The following is a 17759-nucleotide window of genomic DNA, read 5'->3' on the forward strand; positions in this document are numbered from 1 at the left end:
TTACTCCAGTTTTCAGTGCCACATAATTTGTAAGAAATCATTCTAATATTCTGATTTGGTGCTCAAGAAAGTTCTTCTTATTATGAAATGTATTATTTTTTGGAAACCATGATTTTTTTTTTTTTTATTCTATTCTTGATGAATAGAACGTCAAGTCTAAAATGCATCCTTGCTGAATTAAAAAAAAAAAAATCATACTGACCACAAACCTTTGAATGGTACCATTTTAATCATCTAATAATAATAATAATAATAATAATAATAAAAATGTTTTGGTACATTCTGTAATAGTCACAACAGTTCTAAATAGTCACAAGCCTGGGTGAAACCAGCTTGTGACTGGCTAAGATATGTTGTAGAGATGATCAGTAGTTCTTGACAGAGGCAGTTGTAGTTTCTTAACTGCCACGATATGCTACATTTTGGAAGGTGCTGGTGGCTCCTTTGTAGAGCGGATTATTAGCCTTAAAGACAAGTGAGAGAGTTTCATAATGTTAAATACATGTTAATGTATTTACCATTGGGACCATATTGTAAAGTTACCATCAATGTCATATTACACTCCTATGATTCTACAGTCTTAGAAAAAAAGGTTCAGTGGGGTTCTTCTATATAAAACCCAAGGGTTCATGACACAGTTTTAAAAGAACTCTTTAAGACAATAAGGAGAAATGTCACATGATTGCATAACTTTCATGTTTTACCCTTATTTAATTTTTTTTCTACTGATATGGTATGTTTATGAGCCGCTTAATTCATAAAAATGAAAGTTAAAAAAAGAATTAAAACAAAATTGATGAAAAAGCCATTAAATTATCCCATGATGGGAACCGCTAAAAGGTTCTGTATATATGGAGTGACAGAACCCCTTAACAGACAGAACCCCTGACAGAACCCCTTAAAGCAGAACTCAGTAAGATTTGCGAAGCTCCCCCTACAGGTTCCTTCAGTGAATCACACTGTCGTAAATACTCCAAGCGCAGCTCTGGACTACAACGACTACAACGCTCACCAGCGGAGTAGTTTTGCAAATACAGTACAAGAAATCTTGATGGAGGTGGGTAATTTTCAAAATTGTCTTATAAAGTCATAATATATACATTGTTTTTGAATTACCGCAAAGCATTTTGTCACTCTCGCGTGAACGTGAACATGAACATGAGGCAAGATTGTGTCGGGTCGGCGCAGCTCAACTTGCAAGTGCTGTTTTCTGGCGTAGACGTGCCAGAAGGGGGTTAGTGCACGCCTCAAACACACCACTACAAGTCAATTAACCATCGTAAGGACTTAGAAAACTATTTATGAAGGTAAAAAAAAGTTACTTAGTTCTGCTTTAAGATTCTATATAGAACCTTTTCTTAGGTGAAGGTGTTATTTTGTCTGAGACTAAACATGGCTAGACTGGAGCACACTGGAAGGTCTTAGAGGAAGTAAGACTAGTGCAAGAAGCAGATAACACTAACAAGATATGACTGGTTTTGCACCATACGAAAAAAAATAGTCTGAATGCATGTCTCACCGCTTCCCACTTAGCCTTGGCTTTCTCTTCCTCAAACTTGGCAAATTCATGACGGTCATGAATGGTGACCAGGAGCTTCCACACCAAAAGTGCAGCCAAACCCAGCAGCAGGATCGCACCAGTGACCGATAGGACAACCACCAAGACATCAGGACCATCCTGACACACTGTAAAAAACAAATCAGCAATTACAAGACTTATTCTTAAGGGGGGGATCATACTTTATATTAATTTGCCATTTGAACTGATCTATTCAGGATATATTTAATATTCTGTCAAAAAAAAAAAAAGTGTCACAGTGTGGTCAAACATGGAGAGAAGATGAGGATCTAATTGCAGCAGTTTAGATTTAATAAAAGAAACAAAACACTCAGGAGCACAGGATAAATGCAAAAGAAACAGAAAATCACATGATAATGCAACAAGAAGAGACAAAACACAAGTGAAACTGAGGGCTATACATACAGAAAGCCAAATGAGGAACCAAACAAGACACAGGTGAGCATAATCAGTAGCAAAGAGTAGCTATAAAACCCAAGAGGCAACACTTTGGCTGCGTCCGAAAACTGGAAAATGCTGCCTTCTGAGGACACATTTCAAGGTAGTAAGGCACGTCCGAATCCAGTGTTACCTTCACTTCCTGTCTCATGAGATACCTTCATCTAATCGATTTTTGAAGGAAGCATGGATGTATCTTTATCTGCCTTTGATATCCCACAATCCTGTGCTTTCCATTCTGTGACAGTTGAGCTAGAAAAATAAAGATGGCGTCCGAAAGTTGCGTTTGCTGCTCATTTTGTGTATAAATGTACGATTTTGACCAACATATTTCAATTTTGATATCATTTCTATCGAGAAATTACAACTGTAATAATTAAATATTTGTTTAGTTCTCACCAAAGCTCGCGCTATATTGCTGTAGATCATTAAACTGTTACGCTGCCTCAGAAGTCTGTTCGAAATCAATTTCGTGAGGTACCTTCATGCACAAACGCTGCCGTACAAGTCATTCTCTTGTGAGTCATTCTCTCTGATACTTTTTGGGTAACAGCCACTAGATGGGGCTCCGGAAGCGCGGCCGCCATTATGGAGTGAAAATACTAACTGGACCATAGAATCCTTTACATCTTACGCACCCAAAATCAGCGAATTTCACAACCAAATCAGAAGCGCAATAGAACAGTTTTTAAATTAAGTCACCAGTAAATTGTATGGCTCCTACAATAAAAGTTGTATTGTCTTATATATGTTTTATTTTACCAGAATCCAACCATTCAACCATCTGAGGTAACGTAGTTAGCGTATTTCCATTTTATGCAACTTTACACATTTATTAATAGTAAATTAATAATTAATAAGATCATCATGTTTGCAGCAAATATAGATCAGACCTAGTGGAGAAATAGTAGTAATAGTTTCACTCCACTAGGTCTGAATTGAAATATATATATTGTACGTTTTAATGGATCACGCTAAACATAATGATCTTATAATACGTGATGCATTGCTGTGTCTGTTATCGCATAATTCCCACTTTTGGACAGACAACACTGCAAAATCAAGCTGTTATTTTCATATACTGTATTTATTGTCCAACATTCCCAATTTTTCTGATGCATGTCCTTAATTTAATTTCATATGTTGGTATTGATTCAGTGTTTATAATGCTAATACTTGAACTTCAAAGAATTTTAACCCAAACTGACTGGGTTTCTAGAGAGCAAAGGTTTTGTTAAAAAAGTGGAAGACTTAAAGGTGCTGTAGAACGTCTTTTTAAAATATGTAATATAAGTCTAAGGTGTCCCCTGAATGTGTCTGTGAAGTTTCAGCTCAAAATACCTCATAGATTTTTTATTTATTAATTTTTTTTAACTGCCTATTTTGGGCAAACTATTTTAAACTGCCCCTTTAAATTCTCATGCTCTCCGCCCACGGAGCTCGCGCTCGCCTTAAACAGCATAAACAAAGTTCACACAGCTAATATAACCCTCAAAATGGATCTTTACAAAGTGTTCGTCATGCAACATGTCTAATCGCGTAAGTATGGTATTTATTTGGATGTTTACATTGATTCTGAATGAGTTTGAGGCTGTGCTCCGTGGCTAAAGCTAACATTACACACTGTTGGAGAGATTTATAAAGAATGAAGTTGTGTTTATGAATTATACAGACTGCAAGTGTTTAAAAATGAAAATAGCGACGGCTCTTGTCTCCATGAATACAGTAAGAAACGATGGTAACTTTAACCACATTTAACAGTACATTAGCAAAATGCTAACGAAACATTTAGAAAGACAATTTACAAATATCACTAAAAATATTATGATATCATGGATCATGTCAGTTATTATCGCTCCATCTGCCATTTTTCGCTATTGTCCTTGCTTGCTTACCTAGTCTGATGATTCAGCTGTGCACAGATCCAGACGTTAATACTGGCTGCCCTTGTCTAATGCCTCGATCATGGGCTGGCATATGCAAATATTGGGGGCGTACATATTAATGATCCCGAATGTTACGTAACAGTCGGTGTTATGTTGAGATTTGCCTGTTCTTCGGAGGTTTTTTAAACAAATGAGATTTATATAAGAAGGAGGAAACAATGGAGTTTGAGACTCACTGTATGTCATTTCCATGTACTGAACTCTTGTTATTTAACTATGCCAATATAAATTCAATTTTTATAGGGCACCTTTAAACACAAAGTCTGTAAAATAAACTGTTAAAAGGATTTGATGATCACTAGTGATAGTATTTTATTCTGTGTTGTCATCATTCAAGTTAGATTTCAGCTTTAATGAACGTTTTGTTTTAACACAGCAGCTGATATTGCCATAGAAACTAGTGGACTGTGAGTCGCTTTCACCCCAAAATGGCGGAAACGCAGGGCTGCTGCTGGGCGCCGGTGTTGCAATGGATCACTCTATTAAGTATCGCTTCTTGTTAGTGTATATTCTTTGTCAGTAATGAGGGAAACCAAATCAGTAACTATGACAACAAAGGAAGCACACAGGAAACAGAAAATACTCAAAATAAGAGTCCTTAAAAAGAAACTGCGTCTGAAACCGCATACTGTCTGTGTAGGTACACTACATTTGAATTTGAATAAATCTGCATGCAATATATTCGCCATGTTGTTACTGTCACGTGGCCTACCAGCATCAGTTGTGTCGCTTCACTGCCATTTATAAATCCTCTCCCATGGCCTCATGGGATACTAGCATCCATCAAATGTGCACTTCACAATCTCAGTGGAAGTAGTAGGTCATCCAGGGACTTTTTGCCTACTGACTTTACGGACATACTACTCTTCTGGAGCACTGTTTTTCGCATACTAGTAGGGAAGTATTGGATTTCAGACTCAGCGACAGAATCTGTGACAGTAGGAGAGGTACAGCCAGTATCTACCCATCTCTCACAGAGGCACAGAGAGTTTATTAGCATGAGCAATGTTTGACAGCTACATGTCACATATTGTCTTGCTCTGCCCCTTTTATCTTCTCACCTGGTTTTTTAACAAGATAGAGAAAGGATTTTCCACTGGCATCTTCATAATACTGGAAGTTCTGAACACAGTCATCCTCATCCTTATAGCTGCAATTGACTGCGTTCTTCTCATGAAAGACTGGAGAAAACAGATGATTAATAAATCAGCAAGAACAAAAACTGAACAAAATACTGCATGAAAAACTCAAGGTTAAGTCACATATAGCCAAACAAAGCCGAGGTAAATAATGGCATTAATAACAGAAATCAAAATATTGCAGTTATATACTATAAAATTAGATTTACAGTTATTTTAAATTGTAATAATATTTCACAATATTTTTTTTCAATATTTTTGATCAAATAAATGCAGTTTTATTAAGTACAATAGAAAAGACTTCTTTCAAAATCATTAAAAAAATCTTAGTATATACTTTAAAAGCAGATTTATATAGGCTACTGCGGTTGGGAGGCATGTATTGTGGATTGATTGGAGGTAGAGATTACCCAGCTCATCCACCAGCACAATCTCATCTCTGCAGACGTGATTGCAGTTCTTCTCAAACAGATCCCCTCTTTTATAATGTTTACACTCCACACACTCCCTGCAGATGCACACAGATATCCACTTTAAACAGTTAAGTAAAGAGAAAAAAAACACATAAACATACTCCACACACAAACATTAAGCTACCTAAATAAATATATACCATAGTCTATTGATTTTTACATAAATATTCTAAACTTTCACCCTACCCTTTAAGTCACAATATATATATTTTGTTTGAGATGTCACTCCGAAGAAGTTTCATCATGTTCTGTGATTCTTCTAACATCTGAACGTTATCCTCACTCACTTTTTGATGGTGCAGGCATCTGGGCAGGTGGGACACTTCTCACAGGTTGATCCATAAGCTCCTGGCTGAGTGCACTCACAGACGCCACACACGCAGTGGCCACGCCCACTACAGAGCATTCCTCCACCCCCCATACAGGTATCGGTGCGGGTCGAACAGTCACAGCTCTCGCCGGACCATCCAGGATTACAGTGACAAGACCCACAGTTGCACTCACCATTACCTAACAGAGACAACAAACAGATTCAGACCTTATAGCAATCATCTGGATCAACATGTGGATCAACATATGTGCAATCATCTGGATTAACATGCACATTGCACAATTTCTATATCCTAATTATTGTTAATGTAATTCATTTTTCCAGGAGCTCATTGCTTCTACGTTCAGTTAAACTGCTAACAGTGATTGTAAATAAATTGCCTAAATTATTACATTATTTGCTAACTGCATTCTTTAAATTGTAATGTTGACATGCTTTCTCTGTAAAGCTGCTTTGAAACGATATGTATCGTGAAAAGTGCTATACAAATAAATGTGAATTGAATTTAATTTAATTATAGGAAAATAATTTCAGGAAGGTGATTGTGAAGTTTTTCCATAAAGGAACAATTCGCCCAAAATGAAAATTCTGAAAATGAATGTATTATTTTTTCAATGGAACATAAAAGCAGAAATCCTGAACAACCTACAAGCAGCTCTTGCGATACAACAACTGTTCATAGTGACTACAGTTGCAAAATGATTCTCTATGATTCTATACCATAAAAAACAGGTAGCATTATACGTTTTCTTTTGTAAAATATCTTTACGAAACAAGAATGACACTCTCTACTGTTTATAATTCACTGCAGTAAATGTTACCTAGTCCAGTATAAAATTATTATTCCTAAGTTTTCCCCTTTTGTATAGATGCCAATGAAATTGAAAGATTAACCCCTGTGTAGGTGTTCTGTTACATCTAATTGCTTTGATAATATTTGATTTTTTAGATTCAGAATATATTTCAATATGGCATTATTGTAGAAAGCAAATTTCTGTCTTATGAATTTTTGTATTATTTTTAACTTAAGTTTAACAGTTCTGTAAACGTGCAAATTGGCAAGTAGATACATAGAGTTTTGGTGGTTTTTGTCTCTAACTGAGAAAATAATTCATTTAATTTGAAAGATGTCATCATTAAATGTATTTTGTGCCAAAGCAATGATAAATAATCCAGTTTATCCCACATAGACTGCTGTTGTGCTCACTGTGTGAAGAGTTTGAAAAGTGACATAAGTATTGAGAAATGTATCCTAGCAATTGTAAAAAACAAAAAAAACAAAAAACTGTATTATCAATGTTGAAAACAGTTGTGCTGCTTAAAGGTGCCATCGAACGTTTTTTCACAAGATGTAATATAAGTCTAAGGTGTCCCCTGAACGTGTCTGTGAAGTTTCAGGTCAAAATACCCCATAGATTTTTTTAAATACATTTTTTTAACTGCCTATTTTAGGGCATAATTAGAAATGCGCTGATTCAGGCTGCGGCCCCTTTAAATCGTGCTCTCCGCCCCCTCCCGAGCTCTCGACTCTATCACTGCATAAACAAAGTTCACACAGCTAATATAATCCTCAAAATGGATCTTTACAAAGTGTTCGTCATGCATGCTGCATGCATGCATCGGATCATGTGAGTATAGTATTTATTTGGATGTTTACATTTGATTCTGAATGAGTTTGATAGTGCTCTGTGGCTAAAGCTAACATTACACACTGTTGGAGAGATTTATAAAGAATGAAGATGTGTTTATGCATTATACAGACTGCAAGTGTTTAAAAATGAAAATAACGACGGCTCTCTTGTCTCTGTGAATACAGTAATAAACGATGGTAACTTTAACCACATATAACAGTACATTAGCAACATGCTAACGAAACATTTAGAAAGACAATTTACAAATATCACTAAAAATATCATGTTATCATGGATCATGTCAGTTATTATTGCTCCATCTGCCATTTTTCGCTATTGTCCTTGCTTGCTTACCTAGTCTGATGATTCAGCTGTGCACAGACCCAGACGTTAATACTGGCTGCCCTTGTATAATGCCTTGAACATGAGCTGGCATATGCAAATATTGGGGGCGTACATATTAATGATCCCGAATGTTACGTAACAGTCGGTGTTATGTTGAGATTCGCCTGTTCTTCTGAGGTCTTTTAAACAAATGAGATTTATATAAGAAGGAGGAAACAATGGAGTTTGAGACTCACTTTATGTCATTTCCATGTACTGAACTCTTGTTATTCAACTATGCCAAGATAAATTAAATTTTTAATTCTAGGGCACCTTTAATATTTTGAATATTAAAGTTTTTCTGTAATATTATAAATGTCTCTACTGTCACTTTTGATTTTGATTTTTGATTCACTTTTGATTATATTAACAAATCCATGCTGAATAAAAGTATTTCTTTAAAGAAAATCTTGACCCCAAACTTTTGAACAGTTAGTGCATATAAATGAATATATTCTAAATTAAACCACAGGAAGCGTGTGAATTCTGATGAATTATGAAATAATTCTGACAAAATATAAAATGATGTAACGTAATACCGACATAGTGTTATTGATGCAACAAAGCATTAAACTAACATTTACCCCAAGTTTCACAGACAAGGCTCATGCTAGTCCCAGATTAAATGCATGTTTGAGCTGTTTTAAAAGAAAGCAACTTGCACTGGCATACCTTAAAATATGTCAGTGTCATTGTTTTGTCTCAAGATAACAGACAACAGTAATGTTTTTTTCTAGGGCACGTTTATAAAAGCTACTTTAATGCCCTTATTGAACTAAGGAGTAATCCTGGCTCAATACAAACCCTGTCTGTGAAACCAAGCCCAACATTTCCCAATCTATCATATTCATTTCAACACACAGAATTCATGAAAGAAGCATAAACCAGAACATTTCAAACTGGTGCCAGTTGCATAAACACGGTCACTATGTTAAGACTAAGTCTTAAGAACTAGCAGTTAACCAAGGAGTAATCAGACTTTTCAGATTCAAATTAGACCAATCTTTGTCTTTGGTTTGTACACTGTTTTATTCATTTTGTGTGTGTATGTGTATGTGTGTGTGGTCCTGGTTTGTACAGTATAAATAAGTATATGTATTTGGAAAGTCCCCATAAAACGTGTGTGTGCATGTCTACTGACACATATATTTTCATTTATTTATACTTGCTGACTCTTATTCTTCATGTAGTTCAAACACCCATATACCAACTCTAAGCTATTGAGCTATTGTCTAATCAAACTAAAAAAACTAAAAAGCATTTAACTAACAATACCTATCACACATGCTACTCAAAGTCTCATATTTTCGACCAGTACATTATTTCATGCATTAGACTCAATGTTTAACTGAAGAGAGAATATGATGTGTGCAACCTAAATCATGTGACAGACTTCAGGCTGCTGGCACTCTGAGCAGGTAATGTGCACAGACATGCAAAACTGAAGATCATCATTCCATAACATCTAATAAATCGAGCATAAGTCAGATGCATAAGTCAGACGCTGTTTTGGTTCCAAATGTGGATCAAATTTTGACCTAATATGGTGAAACACTGTCTCTGTGATTAGCGAAAAGCTGTGTAATCATTTACAAACATGCAATGCTAAATGTATTTTTTTCCAGATATAATGAGTCAAGGCCATTGTGTCCAACCTTACCTGAACATAGCTGTCCTTTGGAACGGAGGCAGCTGAAGTTGTCACATTCACAGTACGGCCCCCAAACCTTCCCAAAATCACTCGAGCGACAGGCACACTGGCCGCACACGCAGTCTCCGCGTCCGCTACAGACCGGCGTCTCTGGGTTAGGGCTACAGCGGTCTTGTTGGCTGGGATTATATTCGCCCTCAGAGCACTCGCATCGAGAGCCCAGTCGGCCCGGATCGCACAGGCACACGCCGCACTCCAGCGTTCCATTGCCGTGGTGACAGGACGGGCTATCGGGCTCGGAGGACTGCTGACAGCCACAATCACAAGCAAAGTCCACAGTGACCTGAAGGCTGTCTTTAAAGCCCAGTGGCTTCACGATGAAGGTCCGATTCTTCTCTTTGGGACAGCCGTGAAGTTTTGCCTCAATGTTAAATGAAACCTATGGGAGAGTAAGATAAAGAGCATATTCCTATAGCTTAAACTGTAGAATTGTGGTGCTAACAATGCTAAGGTTATGGGTTCGATTCCCAGAGAATGCATGAACTGATAAAACATATGGCTTGAATGCGATATCAGTCGCTTTTGATAAAAGCATCTGTCAAATGTGAATACATTCCTTTTATTACAGAATGAATAGTGTTTAAATTGAACCTTACTGACAGGTACATAAACTATATAGTTGCTAACTATATAATTGAGTGCATCGGGTGCTGACCATATCTCCAATTTTGAGTCCGCCGCAGGACCGGACACCTTCGATGACCTCTCCATCCAGGCATATTGCGTTGATGAATAGAGATAACTCATCTGGCACACCCAACAGCTCCAGCTCAACCTTAGACCTGATCTTCTACAAAGACAAATGGCACATAGATCAAAGGTCAACCTCTCTGACTTCTCCCTTTATTTGAGTTTAAGCCCTACTGGCTTGTAATGGTAAAATACGAGAGTGTTCAGAGTGGCATACCACCTACTAAAATTGAAATGAATTTATGTATACTTTCAATTTTTTGTAATACAATCGGAGAACACACGGACACTATGTATTTGCAAAGCTAAAATCTGGTTAATTTGTTGAAACACATAAAAAACACATAAAAAATCAAAAGCAAAACAGAACACATAGTTCTCATAACTAACAAGTTCTCACAAATCGGAGACTGTATTAATTCCTGCCAAAGTGATTTACCGCATATGCATCCAGAATGAGTTGCACAACATTTCCAGAGTCTTTGGAGAGCGTTCCAACCGCAGAGCCAGGAATCAGCTCGCTGTAATTCTGTGAGAATGCAGGAAACATAAAAAACTCCCATTAATGTGTTTGTAAATGTGTGCATGTTATGCACAAATGTGTTGTAAGCATATGTTTGACAAAAAATATAGAAACTCACTCGATATAGTGGCATTATATTGCTGGTTACAGCAAAGATGAGGTTGATGTTATTCTCAGATATCTTGTCCGTGATCATGCCAAGTGAAGGATAGTCCTACAAATACACATACAATTAAAGCTGCAAGCAGCGATGAAAGGGCCCTCGCACCCGGGCTCACTGCCACCCATTGGCCTTAGGAAAACAGTGAACAGTGGGCGACATGCATGTAAGCGAGTGAATACAGGAGAATTATGCCAAAGTCATTTCGAAATGCCACACTTCCTTTCAGGTGGCGCTTTGACCGTCACTGAATATTGCCATGTTGATGTCTTCAGGCAAGGACTATCATCGAACATGTGAAGTTTGAAACAGATCGGACATTGTATGCCTGGGTTACAACAACTTCCTGTTTCATGGCGAAACATCGAACTTTGCCAGGCCGCCACGGACACGCCCTTCAGTGAAAACTCTAGATCTTCGCAATTTAACGTCTCAAAGGCCTTTAGATTAGACTGACCAAATATGACATTGATCTGATTAAAGCTCTAGGAGGAGTTCGTCAAAGTACGACATGTGGAAATGGCAAAAACTGCCAAAATTTTGTAGAGAAAATTCAAAATATCTCACTTCCTGTTGGGTTTACAAACTTTGCACCCTGGGACTTTTTTGTAGGTATTGGGCTGTTACATCTGTCTACCGAATTTCATAACTGTACGTGAAACGTAGCACGAAGGGCGCTTAATTGAAATTTTGTAGGTGGCGCTATCGAGCCGTTTTGCCACACCTAATTCTAAAACCCATATCAGATGTAAATTTTCACCACTTCTGACACGTGTGCAAAGTTTCATGAGTTTTTGAGAACGTTTAGGCCCTCAAAAATGCGATTCATTTTGGAGAAGAAGAATAATTGGCTGAGCAATTCCAATAGGGTCCTCACACCATCGGTGCTCGGGCCCTAAAAAACTATATATACTGTATATAGTTTCAAAGGTTTGCGGTCAGTAAGATATTTTTTATGTTTTTGAGGCTGCATTATTTGATCAAAAATTTTAACATATTTTCAAATGTTTTCAAAGGAATTTTCAAATTCCTGTGATGGCAAAGCTGAATTTTCAGCATCATTACTCCAGTTTTCAGAAATCACAATATGATGATTTGATGCTCAAGAAACATTTCTTAATATTATCTTATTATCACTGTGCAATAATAATAATCTAACTCTGAAACAGAGAATTAGTCACTAGGACTGAGTGTTGTGATTCAGAAAAATTCTGCTGTGCTGGCTAGCATCCTTCTAAGGATAAAAAATAGTCTTCGAGGAATTGTTTCAACCTATTGAGTAATCTGAACTATTAACCCTGAGACATTTTTAATGATCTTGTGATTCAGTTTTTCTAATCTAAATTTATGCGGGACAGAGAAACCGAGATGTTTTCTTAAATCTAAACCAATCGTATTGAGACTGATGATAATGAGTAATAGATCATGCCATACTGACTGTGAAGTGTACCTGAAATCCTATAAAACCTGTTGTATTCCTTTGTTCGGAGAGAGATTCTCTGGAATTGATGAGAACTCTCCCGGCCGTGATTAAAGCTTTGAAGGACAAAAACTGGAGTCTCTGGTTATTGCTGCAGCAAGTCAGGTTAGGAAACAAGGTTTAAGGGGGTCAAGACGTTGACCTGAAATGTTATTAAGTGTCGATTAGGAGACACTCCGAAAGATCAGGAAATTTATTGAGTGTCGATTAGGAGACGCCCCAGGAAGGTAACTTAAGTCAGGAACGTATGTGTATATATATATATATATATATATATATATATATATATATATATATATATATATATATATATATATATATATATTTATTGTATATATATATATATATATATATATATATATATATATATATATATATATATATATATATATATATATATATGTGTTGGCTGACCAGTATAGTGGACTTGTCATATTCATTGTTGTTATTGATGTGGCACTCTCCATCATGGGGCTGGACAATTCCGGCCAGCTTTGCATCCAAAGCCAAATGACTTCTGTCATCACTTGTGAAGATTAGCAAATGAGATGCATCAGGCCTCCATCCAATCTTCTCCTGGTAGAAAGAGAAAGAAGGTCATATAGAATGGTAAAGAGAACGGATAAAATGGATGAGACACAACCTAAGAGAAAATTTGAGAGTAAGTGGATATCATCGGGTTGTTTAATTTGTAGACCAACCGCTAATGTTCCCTGATGCATAAGGTTTATAGTGTATGTCCTTTTTTCTTAACAAATAATCAAAATGGAGCTCAAAATGCTTTTCTTTAGGCTTTGAGACTACAAACAGAACAACTTTACTCAGATTTATTTTTAAATATTTTTTTCCACTAGCGACCTTATTGTGTAAAGGATGAATATTGTCAGTTTTTTCTTTGTGTGTACATTTTGTCTCACCTTGCATACTACTGCTTGCATGATAGCATCAAATCCTCCCTCAGGAGCATCTCTGTTTCTGGACACTTTCTGTTTCTTCACTTCTTCTGTGAACCGCTCTACTTGCTCCGTCAGAGACAGTACATTACGATAGCCGAATTGCGGAGGGCAGGGTTCAAAAGACCTAAAAAAGACAGAAATCACCAAACTTAGTCACTTGCTCCAAATGTCATTTGCTTCTCTATTGGCCAATGTGAAATGAACTTGAGCTTACTTATGGCAAGGATTCCTGATGACTTCTTCAGAGTAAATGTACATATAAGGTGAGAGCGGTTTGTCTACAAAAGCTCCGAATCCCATGCGCAGATTACTGGTGACGCCACGTAAGGCAGTGGCCAGATCATTACCAAGTGCATAAAGTTGCTGCAGGTCGTCCTTCATGGTATTGGTCATGTCCATCAGGTAGTACAGGTCAACTGGGTAATCAGATACTTGCTTCACATTGACAGTAAATTTCTTTGAATCACCTTAAAGAAATGGGAGGGAAGTAAAAGTTAGAACTATCTAAATTTAAAGACAATGTTTCACAGACAGGGCTTAGATTAAGCCAGGATTAGGCCTTAGTTCAATTAGGGCATTTAAGTATTTTTTATATATATACTCTAGAAAAAAAAATATTACTGGTGTGCATCTTGAGACAAAACAATGACACTGACATATTTTAAGATATTTCAGTACAGGTTGCTTTCAGTTAAAACAGCTCAAACATGCATTTTAGTCTGGGACTGTCTTAAAGGGTTAGTTCAGCCAAAAATGAAAATTCTGTCATTAATTACTCACCCTCATGCCGTTTCACACCCGTAAGACCTTCGTTCATCTTTGGAACACAAATTAAGATATTTTAGTTGAAATCCGATTGCTCAGTGAGGCCTCTATAGACAGCAATGACATTTCCTCTCTCAAGATCCATAAAGGTACTAAAAACATATTTAAATCGGTTCATGTGACTACAGTGGTTCAATATTAATATTATACAGCGACGAGAATACTTTTGGTGCGGCAAAAAAACAAAATAACGACTTATTTAGTGATGGCCGATTTCAAAACACTGCTTCAGGAAGATTAGGAGCATAATTGAATCAGTGTACTATCGAATCATGAATCGGATCGCGGGTCAAACCGCCAAACTGCTGAAATCACGTGACTCTGGCGCTCTGAACTGCAGATTTGACACACAGATTCACAATGCTCCGATTCTTCATGAAGCATCACTAAATAAGTTGTTATTTTGTTTTGTTTTTTGGCGCTCCAAAAATATTCTCGTCGCTTTATAATATTAGTATTGAGCCACTGTACTCACATGAACTGATTTAAATATGTTTTTAGTACCTTTATGGATCTTGACAGAGGAAGTGACATTGCTCCCTATGGAGGCCTCACGGAGCAATCGGATTTCAACTAAAATATCTTAATTTGTGTTCTGAAGATTAACGAAGGTCTTACGGGTGTGAAACGACATGAGGGTGAGTAATAAATGACAGAATTTTCATTTCTGGGTGAACTAACCCTTTAAGCCTTGTCTGTGAAACCGGGAGTAAGACATCAGTTTACTAATAGCAGAAATTGACATGGATTCTTTGAGAGCATGATCTGTTTGGGGTCATATACTTTAAGATTTAAATATCATGTGTAAACTTCATGATTTGTTCTGATTGTACAAGATCTTGAAATCTCAAACTCAGTAACAAACTTTAAAAAACTTTAAAAAAATATGATGATAAATATAATTTTGGTCTAGTGGTTTTTGTTTTGGTCACAGTAATATATAAAAAGAATTTGAAGACTAAAATAATAGTGACATTTTGTTGTTGTTATTGCTATTATTATTTAAAAAATAAGAAAATAATAATTAAAAAAATGCTTTTTTCTTTGGGAATATAATAATAATTAAGTATTGTAACTGTTGTTATTGCATTGGTATTACTGTCATTGTTGTTAAAAAAGGATAGAAAATTGCAAAAAAATTACATTTCTTATTATTGCTGTTGTTGTTGTTGTTGTTTAAAATATATAATAAAATAATAGTTTTAATAATTTCTCTGGGACCCCAAAGATCAAGATCATAGTATCAGGGTTTTAATGTCAAAAGAAAAAGAAAAGAAAAGAAAAGAAAAGAAAAGATGGGGAATTTACCAAAAACTATGCAATGAGAAATATGTAATTGGATTGCAGTGGGAAACATGAGTTAATATATACAGGGAGCATGTATCTGTAATAAGCACATGTTTGTTTTGTTGAAATAGCATACCTGGCCTGAGGGTTAGGTGGATTTTTTGGGGTTGGATCTGAGTGATATCGCTGGCTGAACCCCTTGCCTTGTCACTCAGGGGTACGTCTTCTAGGGTCCTCATACTGCTAACTGGAAACTCAATAAACTTCACGCCACAACCAGACTGAATGAGACTGTCTTTGAGATCACACCGGGACATACCTGACCCTCCCTTTCCAAAGATCTAACACACACACAAACATAACAATCAGAGCGAGACATTTCAAACAGCCATTTGAGTGTCTATACGGGTGTGTTCATTTATGCATGTGGATGAAACTGTGTTTATTAGTGTACCTCCTGAGAGCACCAAGCACAGGTTGGATGGATCGACAGACATTCTTTACAGGTACTCACTCCTCTGGAAGTGCAAATGTTAGAGCCTAGAGTAACAAGACTGTCATTAATCTCATACACTTACTTTAAATAGTTTCTTGCTACTCTTTAGAAATTAGTTTCTTTCAAGTTCCATTTAACAGCCTCTCAGTTGTGTTGAAACAAGTCAAAAAGTAATCAAAGAGTGCAAAGAGTAATTTTAAAAAATGTTTGCAGCACATACACATTCTTTACATTCTTTGTGTCATTAACTAAACACACAACAAATAACAAAAAGCAAACTTACTCGCAGCTGAGGAAACTAGAAGTAAAACTGGTATCCAAACTTCCATCAAAATTTGTCCCATTTTAACAGAACCAAATTACAGAGGGCCTCCTGCTGAAACACTGTTTCCACTCTGATTCTCTAATGTACAAACTGGGAGTGGAAACTACCGTTCCGAGACATGTAAGGACAGATGACCTAATGTGTTTCAGCATTTCGCAAATGCAGTCTGTTTCATCAAGACACATGAAATGTGTCACCACAGGCAATATAGCCTAAGACTCAACGTGTGAGCACTCCCTTACTAAAAAATAAGTATAAGTATACTTAAGTGAAGTTCAAGTATATTTTTAATGTAGTAAGTATATTAATATCAATGTACTAGAAGTATACTTGTAAGTGTACTGTTTCAGTACTACTTGAGACTAAATTGCCCCTCTTTTGGGGTACGGTTAAACGAAATTAATTATATGCTTAAAACGGAGAAATGTTTCCTTTGAGTTTTCCACGGACAACACCATTGTCAAAACGATCCCCATTCATACGAATCCGTGGAAATGACTAAAAATTCTGCTGTCAGGCCATTAGATGGCGATGAAACACTATTTTCACAGATTCGCGTTTTTGTTGTTTACACGGAGACCGTTTTCAAAACTTTGCACTTTGAAACCCGTTTTCAAAATGTTTTCAGGCCACCAAAACGCAGTTGTTGTGTAAATCAACAGCCAAAATGCATAAAATGTTTTATGTTTTTAGTTGAAAACGGTGTCTTGTTTACACAACACCGTTTTCAGCTAAAAACTGAAAACTTTTTATGCATTTTGGCTGTTCATTTACATGACAACGGCATTTTGGGTGCCTGAAAACGGGTTTAAAAGTGCAAGCGTTTTGAAAACGGTCTCCATGTAAACAACAAAAACAAGTATCTGTGAAAACGATGACGTCGTGCACATTTTATCAACAATTGAATGTGGGTAAGTCTTATATATAAAAACATTTAACCCTTAAATGCATACCTCGGGTCTTTTGTGACCCGGGACATCATTCACTACCCTCCTCCTCGTTCATTTTTTAAAGTTACACATCAACCTTCTTAATATTCCTCAATCAATTTATTATAAAGAATATAACAAGAAAAAAATAATAAAATTATAAAAAGAATGCCTGTTTTTGCGTTCATTTTGTGTAAAAATTGTATAGGGTCGCAAACGACCCGAGGTGTGTATGAGTGTACATATATTTTTTTCTGCACAACAATAATTGAATCTTAGATGACAGAATAAGTGCAATTCACCGTTATTCCACAAGGTGCCAATGTCTGATACACAATGCTGAAGTGGCGACTCATTCAGACAGAAAACGAAATAATAAGAAAAACAAGAAATGGCTCAGCGATTTACTGCAGAACAAGTACTGAACGCAATCAAATATGACTGTAACTCTTACTG

The 17759-nt window shown here is 36.5% G+C and overlaps 1 protein-coding gene across 1 annotated transcript; it reads right to left on the reverse strand.

The window, feature by feature from the left end:
- Positions 1-238: 238 nt before the first annotated feature.
- itgb3a (integrin beta 3a) lies at positions 239-16508 on the reverse strand. The gene is made up of 15 exons (XM_048208168.1): positions 16333-16508; positions 16008-16093; positions 15690-15894; positions 13656-13908; positions 13403-13565; positions 12900-13061; positions 10964-11059; positions 10762-10851; positions 10288-10422; positions 9582-10011; positions 5863-6085; positions 5513-5610; positions 5025-5144; positions 1520-1686; positions 239-464 (listed from the first exon to the last, which is right to left on the reverse strand). Exons 1-15 carry the CDS (start codon positions 16391-16393, stop codon positions 399-401), a joined length of 2355 nt encoding a protein of 784 aa, XP_048064125.1. The 5' UTR covers positions 16394-16508; the 3' UTR covers positions 239-398.
- Between the last annotated feature and the right edge of the window lie 1251 nt (positions 16509-17759).

This window comes from Megalobrama amblycephala, linkage group LG1 (genome assembly GCF_018812025.1).
Source record: "Megalobrama amblycephala isolate DHTTF-2021 linkage group LG1, ASM1881202v1, whole genome shotgun sequence".
Classification (NCBI taxonomy): domain Eukaryota; kingdom Metazoa; phylum Chordata; class Actinopteri; order Cypriniformes; family Xenocyprididae; genus Megalobrama; species Megalobrama amblycephala.

Coding starts and splice junctions, on each gene's coding strand:
- itgb3a (XM_048208168.1), bottom strand. CDS start 16,393: ATGGGACAAATTTTGATGGAAGTTTGGATACCAGTTTTACTTCTAGTT. Junction 11,060..12,899: donor ATGACAAGTCCACTATACTG/GTCAGCCAACAC, acceptor GTGTATTTGTAG/GACTATCCTTCACTTGGCAT. Junction 10,423..10,761: donor TCATTCTGGATGCATATGCG/GTAAATCACTTT, acceptor TTGTCTTTGTAG/AAGATCAGGTCTAAGGTTGA.